This window comes from Fukomys damarensis, unplaced genomic scaffold, assembly GCF_012274545.1.
Source record: "Fukomys damarensis isolate Sample0158 unplaced genomic scaffold, DMR_v1.0_HiC HiC_scaffold_36, whole genome shotgun sequence".
Taxonomy (NCBI): Eukaryota; Metazoa; Chordata; class Mammalia; order Rodentia; family Bathyergidae; genus Fukomys; species Fukomys damarensis.
The window spans coordinates 49,149,124-49,165,281 of NW_022900948.1; the positions used below are offsets into that span (position 1 = coordinate 49,149,124).

Genomic DNA, 16,158 nt, shown 5'->3' on the forward strand with positions numbered 1-16,158 from the left:
CCGAGGGCAGCTCCAGGGCGGAGCAGTTGGCCTGGCCCCCCGCCGAGCACGCGCACGCCTCAGGGCATTTGAGGATGCCTGGGGGCTCCCACAGCGTGACTCCAGTGGGCACGGCGGCCCAGGCTGGCCTCAGCGACAGTAGCAGCAGCAGCAACAGCTGCGGCGGAGGCCTCAAGAAAAAGGAGAGGCCCCGCATAGAGGCAGCTTTGGGACCCAAGGTGGGTCCTTGCTGCCGGTCTGTCCTTGGAGCCCAGGCGTCCCTACACTTGTCCCTGTGGTGCCTGCATAAACACTAACTGTCCAGCCTGATACCTGCCCTTCCTGTCCCACGGCTGGTCCTGCGCCCAGGGCGGGGGCCAGGCATGCAGCCAACGCCCAGCACTGCCAGCCACCTGTCCCACAGTGCCAGGCCCATGGTCTGCATTTCCTCTGTGGGGATGAGATCCCTGGAGCATTGTGAGGCTTGAGCAGCCAGGACCATGCCCACCCCCACAAGCCATTGTGGCCCGCGCACACCCAGTCCAGCTCCACTCTGGCAGGGCAAAGGTCCCACGTTAGGGGTGTGCCGGTCCCTCCCGGGGTGGATGGCCAGTGGGGCAAGAGCCTCACTAGCCTGAGCAGGGGGCCCAGGCCTGGGAGTGGAGGGGGCTCGTGCAGGGGAGAGGAGGTGTCTCCCACTCCCTGAAACCGTGCAGGGTGCAGTGAGTGTGGAGGGGACATCAGCCTGGGTGCTCCTGTCCCTGCTTCTCTTGTATCGGCAACTGTGAGCATCCTGTGTGAGGCTTCGATGGGGCCAGAGGCCCAGGAAGGCTGGGGCTTCTCTGGACAGAACAGCAGGGAGGAGCTGGGCCGGCCAACCAAGTGTGAGCACCAGGGGTGTGGGTCTCTGCCTGGGGCAGGGGCACTCCACTGTCTGCGTGCCGAGAGGGGCATATGGTTTGCAAGGAAGCGTACACAACCACTAAATAGTTTTCATTCCTGTACCCGCTACTCTGCTCTACAGAGTAGGGGACGAGGGTGGAGGAGAGGCTGGGCAGGGCTCCTCTAGGGCACCCTCCACGGGGACCTCCAGGCTGAGGCGGGACTCCATGTGAACCAAGTGCAGGTCCATGCAGTCCTCCTGGGCCCCGTCGTGCTCCACCAGCCTATGTGACAGGTTGGGGATAGCACTGGGGGCCGGTGCGCTCAATGCTGGTGAGCTGCCCGCCCAGTGATGGCATGGTTGGCACATCCTGCTCTGTGCCGACTCACCTGCTATCCATGTGTCTGGGGCAGGTCTCACTGGAGGGAAAAAGGTAGTGTGACTCCTAGCATTGCTGGCTCCATGAGCCCAGCAGTGCCCTTGCCACCCTCCCTGGTGCACACCTGGGAAATGTCATTGCCAGCCACTGGTGACAGCCCAGCCATGACCAAGGACCCAGGGCCAGCAGTGTGGCCTCCATCCTGCCTCACCGTTCCCCATCCTGAGCTCACGCACCCCTTGGCTCGCAAGACACCAATGGCCACTGTGACCAGGGCACAGAAGCAGCTGGCACTGACACCTGCCAGCAACAACGAGGGAGATGAGGGCTTCGCGGCTGAGGCCAAAGCTGCAGTCCCAGTCCCAGCTGAGGAGACAGGACCGTGAGACCAGGGGCTGTCACCCTTAGTGGAGGACCCCCAGGTCTGCCCTGCCCCAGTGGCCCCAAGGATGTGGGGGTGGCCCTGCCTGGGAAAGGGTGGGACCCTGTCTGAGGTGGGGGGGAACCATACCTGCAGCAGAGATGAGCAAGGACAAACTTATCAAGCCCAGGAGGCTGCCAGCCAGGCAGAAGTCGGGCTGGGGATGTAGGACCACGTCCAACTCCAGCCCCACCTACAGCTCTGGATGGAACTTGTAGGAAGGTGCTGACCTCACAGTGGGGCTGGGGTGGGCGGGGGCAGGGCTTCGCGGGCACAAGGCCGACTCAGGCCTCACTCACCCTGGGGCACTGGAGAGTCAGAAGAGGTCAGGGGGCAATGGCCACACCTGCCTGAGCAACATCTGCCCCCCCATGCCTCCAGAATACCCCTCTGGGAGCAGCTGCTCTGAAGGGGTTGCAGGTACCACCCACGGTCCTGGTCCAGCATTAAACTTGAAGTCCACCATACCAACTATCAGTTCTTCTGCCGAATGGGCAGCCAGTCTCCTTAGGCTAGCAAGGTCAGGGTTAACCTACCTGGGCCATGCTCCTGCACCTGTTTCAGGCTCGTCTGAGTCACCCCACCCTGCCTCCTCCTCAGGACCTGCCAAGCCCAGGTGGCACAGAGAGCAAATGCACCCCCAGGCCAGTGGGGCTCCAGACTTCTGCCACCTGAGCCTCACAGGGGGCACAGCCAGACCCTGAGGCCTCGGTCCCCAGAGCACCCTGCAGACAAACACAGGCCCCCTCCAGGCGTTATGGGGACAGACCAGCAGCCATGCTGTGACCCAGGACCTTCCCTGATCTTCAGGACACTTCCAAAGGAACACAGAACACAAGGTGTGCCCTCAGCCAGGGGCTGGCACTCCCACCCTGCCAGTCCAGTCCAGCAGGTTTACATCCTGGTTAGGACAAAGGCACACCCTGCAGGGGCCAGGTGGTGGCTACAGGTGGCAGGATCCAGACAGGGCCACCTTGTAGGGGGACGGTGGGTGTCAGAGCCTTGAGGTCATTGCTAGCTCTCAGGGGGACCCAGTATGACAGCAGCATCAGCACAGGCTTGCAGTCAGTGGGAGACACTGCCCCCTCCTGCACTAAGGCAAGGAGCAGGGAAAGGGGAGAGGAGATCCTGGCAGAGACTCTATCAGGACCTTGACAAATGCAGCACAGGCCACAGCTGGGCAGGGTCGTGGGGGTGGCCGTTCTGCACCCACAGCAGCAAATGTGAGGACACAGAAAGGGAACCTGGGGCCAAGGACACAGCTCAAGCTGGGCGTGGCTCAAGGCGAGGAATGCACCTCAGGCACAGCAGCAGAGGTTCCAAAGGGCTTTTGTCCCCCTTCAAAGACAGTGCCTCAGCCCAGACACGTCCTGCCTAGGAACAGCAGCTCCAGGACAGGTGGGGAAGAGGTCAGAACTGGCCTACGGCACTTCAAGTGTCAGGCCAGCGTGGAACCCCGGTGATGGCAGTGCTGGCACCTCCTGGACTGAGCCCGTCCCCAAGGTGTGGGCGAAGGCAGAGCTGGCTCCCCCAGCCCCGGGTTTGGAGGGATTGAGGGTCATCTGCCTTTCCTGACACAGTGTGGTACAAGACAGGTAGGCAAATACCCAGGCCCTCTGGCTGCCAGGCCACATTTACCGAGACCTGAAAGGCCTTTACCTTTACTCTCAAGGTTAGTGGAGTCCCCATGTCCTAGCAGCACCTGGCCTGGCCTGGCACCCAACAGGAGCCGAGGCGGAGAGGGAGAGATCCAAGGGCCAGGAAAGCAAGGGCTAGAGGCTAGTCAGGTAGCTATCAAGCCCATCACGGTCTCCTGACAGCCACCCCTTGCTCACCATGACCTGGGTCTTTAGGGTACAGACAGAGGACTCGGTAGGGCTGGCTGCACAGGTGTCCCCACCAGCTGTTGGGGGGGGGTCCAGGCCCTGTGGACCAAAGCAGAATGACCACTCCACAGGTAGACTCAGCGTGTGTGGGGCCTACACAGGCACCTAGACGCAGGAGGATGAACTGACCCTACTTTAATCTGAGCTCTGGGGGAAGAGGGGGTGCAAGGATGGAGGGAGGAGGGGAGGGCAGGGAGGGAACATGGGTGGGGCAGAGGGGGCACCCCCACCCCTCTGGGGTCACCCTGGGCAGGGCCCGGTGGGTGCTTGTCAGCTGCAGCTCTTGGGCAGGCGGTAGACACCAGCGGAGTAGATGAGTTGCTGGTCGCGCACCTTCTTCTGCAGGTAGCCCTGGAGCTCCTGCAGGTCGATCTCGGCCAGGGCAGGGCCTGTCATGACAAACATGCGCAGCATGCTGTAGATCCGCTCCAGGGAGAGGCTCTCCAGGTTGGTCAGCATGGCATGGATGTATGTCCAGAAGAGCTGCAGGGGCATAGCTGTGGATCAGGGGCTGCTCCTTCCGGCCCTCACCCGCCTGCCCACCCAGCAGACGCAGCAACTCACCAGCAGCTCCTCCTCCTTCTGGTCAGCCTGCGAGGCCATGCCTGAGTCACTCTCTTCATCACTGTCGATGAGCACCATGTTGTCACGGTCCTGCGGCCGCTCCTCCTCAATGACAGAGAAGGTGCCCGGGGGCTCCTCCCGCAGCACACCCTGCTGCAGCCACACAGACATGCGCCGCCGCAGCAGTGCCACCGGCATCTTCACCACCTTGCTCAGCTCTTCCAGGGTCCAGCTGGCTGTGGACACAGTATGGAGACGCTGGGGGAGCCACATGTGCCCACCTCCTGCCAGCCCTACTCTGAAGTCAGCAAGACCCACAGCATCCTGCCAGCCCTGGCAGAGGGAAAGGCCTGATGCCTGCACAGCCCAGGCTGCCCCAACCCTGTCCACATCTGGCCAGAGAGTTGGGCCTCGCATTGCGTGGTCGGGGTTGCTGGCTCACCCTGGTCCTGGAAGTACAGCAAGACCACTGCCTGCACGGGTGTCACTGCCACAGACAGAGTGCGGTCAGCTAGCTCCACATCCATGGTCACCAGGCCCAGGGTGTGCTTCCAGCTGAGAGTCCGCATGGCCTGTGGAGAACAGGGGTCAGCATGGGCAGCGCCAGGACCGGGAGACTTGGCATCAGTTGAGAAGGGGCTCCATCTCCTCAGCCACTGGGACAGAATGGAGGCCACTGCCATAAACTAGCTTGCACCAAAGGTCATGTCCATGTCTGAAGCCCTGGCACCTCCGAAGGTGATCCTGCTTGGCAAGAGATGGTCTGATGGGATCAGCTAACAGGAGCATGCTGAGGACTGGTGTCCCCAAAAGGAAAAGGACAAGATTAAAACGGGGGCATGGGAGGTGGTCACGTGATCCTGCCACATCCAGGAGAAAACAAAGAGTGCTGGGGGCAGGATCGCCCTCCCCGTATGAGGGAGCACAGCCCAACAGCTTTACATTGGGCTTCGGTCTCTGCACCTGAGACCTCACTTCTGTTCTTTCAAGCCATCTGGCTGGCAATGCTTTATGACAACAGTCATGAGGCAGGACAGACCCTGGTGCAGGTTCTGACAACTTGTTTCCCCAAAAATAAGACCTAACTAGGGATCAAAAGAGCTGGCCCTGGGCTGGGGATGTAGTTCAGGGCACCTTGTGCTTGCTCCTGAGTCTTGATTCCTGGTACTGAAAGAAAACAAAGAACGGCCCCAAACAGCCCGCCCTTGCCTTTTCTGCCCTTAAAGAGTACCCACTAAGCCAGAGAAGAGTTAGGTGTAATCTTCTGCATGAACTGGCCATCACTGTGTTAACTGGCTGTTAGTTGGTTTTCGTTTTTTTGTTTGTTTTTTGAGACAGGGTCTCACTATGTAGTTGAGACTGACCTGGCACTCACTCACTATGTAGCCCAGGCTGGTCTTGAACTCAGTGATCCTCCTGCCTCAGCCTCCCGAGTGCTGGGATTACAGGCGTGCGCCACCACACCTAGCAACAACTGGCTGTTAATTGCAGCTGAAGTTTCTTTTCTGGTTAGGTCTTATTTTCCGGGAAACATGGAAACTATGGATACAGCTTTGGACACAGGTAATGGGCAGAACCAAAACAGCAAGGGCACAATGGTGAAAGCCCAGAGTGTCCTGGAGAGAGAACTAGACAAACAGATGGCAAAGATGATGGAAGGTGAGGCCTGATGCTGCCTTGGAGAATAATATACTGAGAATACAGTGCTGGAGAAACAAGAACACGAGGTGCTCCTCCTGAGTGCTCAGGGGGAAACCAAGACTGCACTAGAGATTGGAGGAGAGACAGGAAAACTTTGCTAACAGGGTCTTCCTGGAGGCAGGAAGCCAGGACTTGCAAGTGATGAGCGTGACCTGGAGACTTCCAAGCAGAGTGTGGTACGTGCGGTGGGTTTTTCCTTGATGCTCAGAGGAAAGTGTGAGAGAAGAGACTGAGAAAGGACATGTTCAGTAAAAGGGAGCCATGACCTGGTGAGCAGGGAGCTCTGCAGACACAGCCAAGGAGGCCAGCTGGACAAGTGTCTGCTGAACAGGGGTGACTTGTGGGTCCAACCAGCCCCTGTGCAGCAACCAGAGCAGATGTGGTGTCCAGGAGCTGTCTGTGGAAGACCCTCCAGCCTGTCAGCCTGGACACTAAGCGCTTCAGAAGACAGCATGGCTTTTGAAAACTTTCTACCAGCAGCAACACTAACTCCCTGACTGAAAAAAGAAAAAGGAGAGGGCTAGGGATTTAGCTCAGTGGTGCCATATCTGCCTGGCAAGCACAAGGTCCTGGGTTCAATTCCTCCTACCAAAAAAAAAAAAAGAGAAAAAAAAGAAACTCAAGGTAAAAGCCAAAGGGATTTACTGCAGTGGTTCTGCCACCTGCCTCGCAAGTACAAGGTTCCAAGTTTGATTCCTGGTACCAAAAAAAAAAAGTTAAACTCAAGGGAAATTAAACGTTGAAGGACAGTCACAGATGCCCACATGATGCCAAAGAGCAGGACTGCAGGCCTCAGGACTTTGTGAGCCCCTTGCCAGATTCAGGCTTGCTTGGCATACACAACCCTTTGTTTCCGCCTTTGGAGATGAGTGTCAATCCTAGGCTGTCCCAACTTGCATTTGGGGAGTGAAAATCTGCCACGGGCGGCTTGGCCTGCAGGACAGGTCTCATCCATACCAGCCTGAGACAGTTCTGGGACTCAGGAGATGCTGAAAGGGCTGACTTTTGATTATTATATTTTTTTTCTTTCTTTTGGTATCAGACTTGGCACTTTCCGGGCAGGCGTAGCACCACTGAGCTACATCCTTGGCTGGGCTGAATGTACTTTACATGTGGGAGGCCATGAATTTGCAGGACCACAGAGGAGACTATCAGAGTTGTGTCCGCCAGACACACCTGCTTAAGTCATAACTCCAGTACCTGTCAGCGTCTTTGACCTGGGAAGGGAATCATCAAACACGGGGCTGTACTGGAATAGGGCAGGGGAAGGCCCTTAATCCAGGATGATCAGTGTCCTTGACACAGAAGAAATGCATCTTTCGGGACCCTGGGGCACTGGACATTGAAAGAGGCTGGAAAGATCATCCCCAAGAGCCTTGGAGGAAGTGTGGCCTGAGACACCTCATGGTGGGGGAAATCTACCACAGTACATTGACGTTCCCACTGGGTCCCTGGTTTGTGGTGGTCATGGATGCCTCTCACCTCTCTCCCTTCTGGCACCCAGAAAGGGAAGGGGAGCGCATTGAGCATGTGGTAGGACCCACCCAAATATCCTTAACCAGAAAGTGTGGCACCCACCACAGAAACACGACACCACACTGAGGGCTGGAGCAGGAGGCATCAGGGCTGCCACCGGGCACCTGCAGGCCTGGCTGCAGGACACTGGGCTCTTCCAGAACCTGAGCCCAGGTATGGGCGAGCAGCTGGACTCTGGCCATCAGCACCAGCACCCGTACCAGCAGCACAGCCTGCCTCAGTCCCCCCAGGTTGGCCAGGCTGCTCAGACCACAGGCCGAGCAAGGCTCTGCATGTGCAGAAGACAGGCCCGGTGCTGCTTCACATCAGAGAAGCTGCCAAGCACTCCCACAGCCCCAGCTGCCACCACCCACCTCCTCCAGGTCCCACACACTCCCAGGATTGGAATCTCCTCCTACATCCTCTGTCAACTATGCCAGGATGTCCAGCTCCCATCAGGCCTGAGTACCTGCTAGGCTGGTCCCTGTGGCTTGGGATCCAAAGTCCACCTGACCCCAAGCCCCAGTGAACTTCCCACCCCTTCACTCCTCACAGGACTATGAGTGTGGGAGGGAAAGAGGACCTCACAATCTGGCCCCAAACCCGTTGCCCATGCAGACACATGGACTAGGCTCAACCGTGCTGCCGCCAGGAGACACGTGCCACATGGGCTTGGACTGTCACCCTGGGCACATTGTTGCCACTCACCCAGTGGCCTCCAAAAATGGGTCTGTTCCCCGCCTCTGTGCTGCCCCTGAACCCGGAGCCTTCAAGAAGCCCCAGCCCTAGTTCTTAGGACCTGAGGAAGCAGCTTTCAGGGACAGAGACAGGTTGTGCAGGCCAAGCATTCTTGAAGGGGATGCCCATAGCAGACATGGCTCCCAACAGGGGGGAGCAGTGGGCAGCACACAGCCCATCAGGTGAAGGCCAGAGGGTCAGCAACAGAGGCAAGACGCTTGGAGGACTTGCTCGGTTTATGGGGTCCCTACAAAGTAAGAAGACCATTGAGCCACACACATGGACCTCTTGAGGAGTGTGGGCAGCCAGGCAGCACACAGACCCACAGACATCCAGGAAGAAGATGGAGGGCAGGCAGGCTGGGCCCAGGGCCAAGAGGGAACTGAGCCAGATGCTGGGGGGAACATGTGACCAACACAATGTTGAGCGCCACTGGCCATACCTTCAGCTTCTCGTACTTCTTGCAGTAGACCTCCAGGGCCACCCTGATGTCCTCAGGGACCTCTAGTTTCTCCTCCTTGAATGGCGGCCAGAACTCGCTGGACAAGATGACGGCATAGACCCCAAATGGTGGCTGCTCCTCCACAGGCCGCTTCTCGTCCTCCTCACGGATGTTGGCGTTGATACGGCGGGAATCTGCCATATCCTAGGGCAGAGATGGTCTCACCTAGGCCTCAGGCTGGGTGGACCAGCCGAGGGGGGCAGCCCCAGTCCTTACCTTTAGCATGACCTCACAGAAGTGCATGGGGGCTTCGCCAAAACGCAGCTTCAGTAGCTCCACGTTGCGAATCTCCCTGGAAGGTGCATTTCAGGACTTGATCTTAGCCAAAAGGCTGAGAAGCGATAGGAACGTACATTTCTGGGAGGGCAGTGGGGTGCTGCCCTCACCCCAACTGGCACCCCCCATGGGTAGGCCATCCCTGGGCCAGCTGGGCACCGTCATCCCTTCATCCTGGCAGAGGCTGGAGCAGCAGGTTCCAGTGCCCCCTGGAGACCAGCTAGCACCTCACAGGCCTCACCGCTCCGGGCTGAAGCTGAACTGGTGCAGGAGGCGGTCAGCCAGCAGGGAGCGATACTCGTTGATGAAGAGGTCCTTGCTTCCATAGATGCTGACCAGAAGGCTGATGATGTCCGAGGAGCGCCGCTTAGAGCTTGACTTCCCTGGGGCAGCAGGGGCAGGCACACTACTGGCACCATGGCAAAGGCGGTGACACAGAGACCTGCCAGGCTGGACAATGATGTCCAGCATACCTACGGAGCTAGCTTCTTGACACCCTTTGCAGCTGGGAGCAGCCCAGTACCTCTTGGGAGACCTAGGGTTGGGTCCTGGAGAGCTGCTGGGATCCCCAGGACCCTCCTGTCTCACAGGGATCTCCCTGGACTGCCATGCAAGCTCAGAGAACAGACCAAATGTCTCTGGGTCTTCCTTCCAGTGAGCAGACATAGTCTGTGCCAGGGTAAAAACAAGGCAGGGACCCACCTGCCTTCAGGGACCCCCGGGGTGAGATCAGGCACAAGATGAGGCCTGCAAAGGCTGCCACCTGGACCATCCCTGACTGGATCACGAACCCCTCTTCCACCAACTACCACTGCCAGGGGCAAAGCCAGCAGGGTATCTCCTGGGCTGGGACAACCAGATGGCACAGTGTCACACAGTGAGATGACCAGTGTGAACAGGGCCCTGACCTCTGACACCTCATTCCCAAGATCCCGGGTGCTCCTAATGTGGCCAAACACCCACAGATACATGCATAGAACCAGAGCCCAGCAGGGGATGAAGAGAGGCTGGAGTGGGGAGCTGACCTGGATCAGCATCCACAGGGTCAGGGACCCAGTCCTCCGGCTCGCCAGAGTCGTCTTCACTGTCTTGGCCCGTCTCCAGGCTGGCTGGGTCAGTCTTGGACAACTCAACTGCTAAGTCCCCAGTCCCATCTGAGTCCCCAGTCAGCCCAGCCACAATCTGCCGTACCGTGTCCTCCCGTGTCCTGCAGGGTAAATGCTGCTGTCCTATGCCATGTGGCTCTTGCAGCACCTTCCTCCACCCACCCTAGTGTGGTCAGCACAGACTTATCTGACTCTGGAAGGATAAAAGACTCAGCTGGTTCTGGGAGGAGCAGCAGAGGCTGAGACACTGAGAAGCCCCACAGCCAGGTTGGTCAGGGCTGGAAGGCAGCAAGCCTGAGTCTAGAGCAGGTGCCAGAGCCTACCAGCTGCTGTGGCTCAGGTCCAAGGGTACATGGCACCTACAGCCCTGAGCCCAGGGCTTCTGGGTAGCTGTGCCAAGACACTTGTTCAAACCCCATTCCCCTCACCCACCACCCATGCCTTTCCCTGTTCCTTGCTATGGGAAGGCCAAGGTAGCACAGGGTCGAGCCTTCTTCCCTGGTCAGGACCTCTCTGTGCTAGGGGGTGATGATTAAGGAGGGCTCCCAAGTCACTGTTCACACAGGGCAGTTGATGTGGGGACAAGGACAGGTTCCCCGCACAAAGGGAAAGGTGCCTACTCAGCCCAGCTAGGAAAAATCTGTGCCACTGGTTTCCCAAGCATCCTTCCGCTTCAATGAGGCCCACCAAGAGCTCAGTGGGACAAGAACAGAGAGTGCCAGGAGCATGTGGGCAACACAGCCTCACCTCAGGTACCGGCGGATAGGCTCACAAGCCACCTCCAGGATGACCATGGAAGGGTCCAGCACCCGCAGTGCCTTGATGGCAGAGATGTAGAGAGTGATGATGTCACATGTGTTGACGCCTACAGCCAAGAGGAGAGGCCTGAGGTCACACAGCATCCTGGACAGCAGCCTCCCAGGTGCCAGCATCTGAGTGGGGGGCTGGCTCCACTGATCAGATATCTAGGGGCCCAGTCATGACTTCATTTCTGGAGGCCAGGGTGACCGCAGAGAGCCATTTCTCAGGCACCCATCCTCTTTCCACCTATTTCTGAGTGCTTTCTCCAGAACATTCCTCCTCCTGTCAGTTGACTCTGGAAAGACCATATACAACCCCTCACCAAGCCCAGTCCTGACTTTCTCTAAAGATGGATGAAGCTGAAGGTCCTCCAGTTCCCCCAAAAGCTCAAAGCATTCCTACTTAACTCACTCCTTCCCTAAGCCTACAAATTCAGGACTGGGAGCTGCATCCTAGCCCCAAGGGTGAATGGTCGGTCAGTTGGCTGTGGCCACAAGGCACCTGGGTGGAGGAGCCGTGTCTCCAGGGCAGCCTTGAGGGATGTGAGTAGCTGCTGTCTCTGATCGGTCCTCTCCAGGCAGTACTTGAGGTCCTCAATGGCTGGCCGGGAGTCTGGGAAGTCTGCAAGAAAAGGATCAGCTCTTAGGGAAAGGCAGTGTGCAAGTGTGCACACACACCAGTGTGGGACCAGTGAAGAATATATGTGGTGGTGCACAAGAGTTCACATGGCCATGCAGAGGCTCAGGACAAGAGCCACCTGCCACAAACTGGACACCACCTTTGACATTTATGCATGCTGAAACGTCTGGCCATGACAACTTCCCAGGGCAGAGACAAAAGGGCCATTTCTGGAAAGGAACCAAGGCCAAGGGGGCAGAATTCACCCTATAGCACTTTCCAGCATCCTGCACACCCCAAACCATACCCCGGGCCTCAGTGGAGGTCAAGCTCCTCAGGGAGCCCTGGTGTGGACAAGGAGGAGGACGCAGCCAAGCTACTGAAAAGATCCCAGACTGGCAGAGGGGCCCTGCAGGGGTGAGGAAGGAGGGACTGACCTCGGATGATGCTGAAGAGCTCCTCGATGCGCAGGCTGGCATAGATGCGGTAAAAGAACCTTTGCACGTGGCAGCGCCATCGGCGCAATGTATTTCCAGCCTCAGGGGATGCAGCCCGAGCGGGGCCATCCTGCAGGAACACCTTCCCCAGCCAGCCAACCACCCTCTCGATCCACTGTGGGAGAGCACTGGTAGGTGAGGTATGGGGATGCTAAATAAGCCCTGCCCAAACCAGCCACTACCCACCCTTTGCCCAAAGTTGAGGGGAACCCAGAAGGGGCTTGCAACAGGAGAACGTAAGAACACTGAAACTTGTACCCAACAGGTGTCCCTGATCCCATCAACCTTCACGTCCTCTCATATACATCAGTGTCCGCTCCTGTCTCTGGAAACAGGAACCCCCGTGTGACACAACTGCACATAGCCTGCCTGCAGTGTCTGGCAGGTAGTGGGCAGACCCACTCTCAGGACTTTAGATGTGACAACCAAGCCCCCACTCCTGTGTAAAGGAAGCAGCATAGGATGAAGTCATCTCATAAATACGTGTAGATCCATGACAGGCCACATGGTAGCACAGACCAACCAACCACAGGACCACTTACAGTTCACCTTCTCCACCCCAGGGCACCCATGCCCCCAGGGCTCATGCTCACTCTAGGCCACCGCAATGGGGACACTCACTTTGAACACCCCCCATGTGACTTATCTATATCCTTAGGACACAGATGCCTGCAAGTAGTGGGGAAGAGGACATGGGAGAAGCAAGAATAGAACCACAGAAAACCAACAGCTTGCGCATCCTGAGCCCCACTGGGACACCCCAGCGCCAGGATAGGGTGCAAGCTGGTGTTAGGTCAGTCCACTAGGGAAGTCAGATGAGCCCACGCTCGGGTAAAAAAGGCAAAGAAGAGCGGTTCCGGGCATCACCCTCACCAGGAAGCCTGGCTTTGCTGACCCTGCCAGAAGGCCCTAAGAAATCTGGACTTTGTACTGCCTTCAGCCACAGCATTCAGCACAGACCTGTCAAACACATGCCAGACTCATCCTTGCTAATGTCATGGCATAGAAAGACAGACCTCTACTTAGCACCAAGGCAGCTTTAATTACCTACTGCTCAGTCATGGTCTACCCAGGACTCCCACTTAGGTTGCTTCTCAAGCCAGGGGTCAGGTTTGCTACACACCTGTTCGCAGCCCTAGCAGGGCATGGCTCAAAGCAGGGAATCCTTACCTTGTGGAACTCACGCAGGAAGGAACGCTCATACTCGCCCCGGCAGCGGTCCTCCATCCTCTCCCGAGTCACCTGATGCAGGGTGGTGGTCACTGCCTCTGCACTGACCCGCTCCAGCAGACTGAGCCTGTGCCTAGAGAAAAGCCCTGCCCATGGAGCACCCACAGCATACACCTGCCCCTCACCCAGGATGGCCCCGCTTGCAGAACATATGGCCGGGGATTTAGCTCAGTGGTTCCAGCGCCTGCCTCGCAAGCACAAGGGCCCAGGTTCGATCCCCGGTACCAAAAACAAAAAAAAAAAAGAACACAGCCAGTGCTCATATCCCTGCAGCCCTCCTGGACCAGGGAAGACTGTACCAATGGCTGCAAGGAAAAGCTGCTGGGAGGACAGGGCACTGGCAAGGCGCTGCACTTCCTGCTTGGATGGCCATCCCCATGTGACCAGCGTCAGCAGGTAGCTACCAGAATTCAAGTCTTGGCTAGTGACAGAATCGATACTTCACTCCCTGCTGCACAAATTACAGCGGATGATGACTAAATTTTCAGGCAGAGCCCAGTCTACAGTGGCAAATAGGACTTGGAAAAAGAAAGGTTGCCATATAATTTTCACCTGATATAAACCCGGCAGAAACCATTAGCATTTATGCGTGTTGAAACATCTGACTCCCACCAGTAACATCATCACCCCCTCAACCATCTAAGACTTCCAGCTATAAAAAAATAGAATCAAGTCTGAAATAATGCCTTTTTAATTGTATCCTCTAGTATTACAGATGTAGGACAGTACTGTATCATACCTCTGTGAATGTAAAATATCTTGTACCTGCTTTATGATATGTAGCAGTGACTGTGCTTTATCAGAGCTGTTTTTAATGATGTTACTCTAGAATGTTTTCTTTCCAGATGATGATTAAGATGCTAATAAAAAAAATGGTGCCAGGTACCACAACAGTAACAGAACTTTGCTGTTTTCTGGGTATTATTCTTTTATTTTTTGTTTTTGTTTTTTTAATGGAGTGTGCTGGATGTCTATAGTTTTGTTCAGATGACTGAAGAACCTGGAAAACCTGTTGCTGCTATTGATGCATAACATACTGCTATTATTGGTCTTTTTATAAAAAAAAAAAAATATATATATATATATATATATATATGTATACATACATATACACACACACACACACATACATATACATAATTTGAATTTTTGGAAATTTTAACTGTGCTGTCAACTTTGGAAAAAGTTATCCCAGTTTACTGTGTTGAGTTGGCATTGTACAGAAATTAACAGCCATATTGGTCTAGAAATGTTCATTTTTTTTTTTCCATTTGTACAGGGGTAACTCACTGTATTAAATATGTAAGGTCTTATCTACGTGGGTTTGATTACAGAAACTAATATTCTCCAAATAATGAAAAAAAAAATAAAAGACTTCCAGCTATATTACTGCACTCTACTCAGCATGACAAACAAGTTGCCACAGAGGGCGTGACAGTGCCTGGAGAGTTACAATGGGACCTGGCTCTAACAAGATCTCCTCTCTGAAGAACTGGGAAGGAAATCTGCATGCTCATACACTGGTTTAATTTCTCTGACACATTCTGGAAAGGAGAAATAGCGAGCCCATTGTTCATTTAGGAAGTAGAAACTCCCAGGAAGGTGGGCATCATTTTTCTCTCAGAGAGTCTACAAAAAGAACAGCAGATTTCTGCAAAGCCCATGAAATTTGGACTCAAATCTACTACTGCAGACGTAAGCTATGTGGGATGTTAGCAAAGGCAAAGCTGAAACCCTGGGGAAGGTGTGTCAAAAGAAACACACTTGTGTGTTGGACAGAGCGTAAACCTGCTAAACAGGGATCCTTGGGGCCTTCCCTCTCTCATGTCCCTGGCTCTCAGAACACGTGGAAGAGAGACCAACTTTCCTAGTCAGCTCACCAGCTCTCTGTAGAGGATGATTCTAGAGGAGCAAGCAACAAATCAGGAGGGACAAGGGCACAGCCACCAGGCAATACTCACAGGACTTGGCTGAGCTGGTGGAACTGCTCCAAGGCCTGGCGACACCAGCACTGCTGCTTGTCACTACCACATCCTGCACACAATGGGCTTTGCAGGAGCCGATAGTACCGGCGCCGGGCATAACGGCTGTCCAATTCTCCTTCCAGTTCAGGGTCTGTGCCCCCTTCCCCTTTCCTTTTACTCTGCATGTAAACTCTCAGGAAGCGCCCATAAAGGCGCTGGACCATCTCCTGGAAGGTCCGGGGGGTGGAAAAGAACAGGACTCCCCGCAACATGGTGTGAACCTTCTCTCGCAGCCCCTGAGCACCAGTGCCCATCAGCAAGCCCAGGCGAGTCCATTTCTCCAAAAGGTCTAGGCTACGCAAGTAGGGATCCAGGCGGCTCTCCAGCAAGCCAAAAGCGTCAAGGAGCAGCAGAAGGCCCTGGGGTTCGTCAGCAGTGTTTTCGCGCTGGGAGATGGCATTCCAGAACTCTGGGGAGATGTTGGCCTGCAGGTCGCTCTGCAGCACCTCCACGAACCACTCCTCCAGGACGGAGTGCAGACCGTGGCCCCTCAAAACCTCCACAGCCGCACGGAGCTCCTCCTCCTTTGGCGGAACCGCACCGCTAGTCCGCGAAGATGCCTGCAATATAGAAAACGGTGTGGAAAGAGATGGGGAGAGGCGGGGGAGGGACGCGGCCGAAGGGAGGATGCAAAAACCCCAAGCCCCACCCGCACCCGAAGCTAGAGAGGCCTGCCAGGGAAGCTGAACGAGGAGGGACAACCGAAGGAGGAAGGACTGCTGCGGTCGGCGAGCCAAGTCGGGTGGAACCCAAATAGGACGCCCCGAAGCGCGCAGGGTCCCGGGAATTCCACACGGGCCCGCCGCTCTTTTCCAGAGCCTCACCAGCCCCAGCAGAGCCGGCGGCACCAGCCCGGTGCTCACGGTATTCCAGGCCACGAACAGTTCCTGTCCAGGCCCGGCGCTGCCGTCCCCAGACATCGGCGTCGCCACATCGGCGGCTTCCTCAATCTCCATCCGCGTCCACTAACTTCCAAATCCGCCCGGCGCGGCGCGGAGGGATGACGCAAAGCTTAGGCGGTGCATAAGAATGACGCAC

General features: G+C 56.3%; 3 protein-coding genes across 4 annotated transcripts in view; all 3 read right to left on the reverse strand.

The window, feature by feature from the left end:
- Positions 1-208, reverse strand: part of Lrrc26 (leucine rich repeat containing 26) — a 1,104-nt gene extending 896 nt beyond the window's left edge. Inside the window, exon 1 of the mRNA XM_033759009.1 lies at positions 3-208. Coding sequence (XP_033614900.1) covers positions 3-196 — 194 coding nt within the window. The 5' untranslated portion in view covers positions 197-208. The remainder of the gene's footprint in view (positions 1-2) is intronic.
- Positions 209-982: 774 nt separating this feature from the next.
- On the reverse strand, positions 983-2,207 carry Tmem210 (transmembrane protein 210). The gene is given in 8 exon segments (XM_010608949.3): positions 983-1,145; positions 1,252-1,281; positions 1,478-1,549; positions 1,551-1,599; positions 1,602-1,607; positions 1,753-1,855; positions 1,962-1,970; positions 2,199-2,207. Coding segments are annotated over 8 exon segments (426 nt in total). The 3' UTR covers positions 983-997.
- Positions 2,208-3,662: 1,455 nt separating this feature from the next.
- Anapc2 (anaphase promoting complex subunit 2) lies at positions 3,663-16,135 on the reverse strand. Of its 2 annotated transcripts, none has more exons than XM_010608809.2 (13): positions 15,984-16,135; positions 15,058-15,680; positions 13,037-13,169; positions 11,807-11,981; positions 11,253-11,372; positions 10,698-10,815; positions 9,870-10,051; positions 9,086-9,227; positions 8,785-8,860; positions 8,509-8,712; positions 4,555-4,684; positions 4,113-4,348; positions 3,663-4,031 (listed from the first exon to the last, which is right to left on the reverse strand). In XM_010608809.2, the coding sequence occupies exons 1-13, from the start codon at positions 16,074-16,076 to the stop codon at positions 3,819-3,821; spliced, it is 2,445 nt and encodes an 814-aa protein (XP_010607111.1). In that variant the 5' UTR covers positions 16,077-16,135; the 3' UTR covers positions 3,663-3,818. The 2 variants fall into 2 exon arrangements, with proteins under 2 accessions (XP_010607111.1, XP_010607110.1); XM_010608808.2 differs by having other exon boundaries at positions 15,945-16,134.
- Between the last annotated feature and the right edge of the window lie 23 nt (positions 16,136-16,158).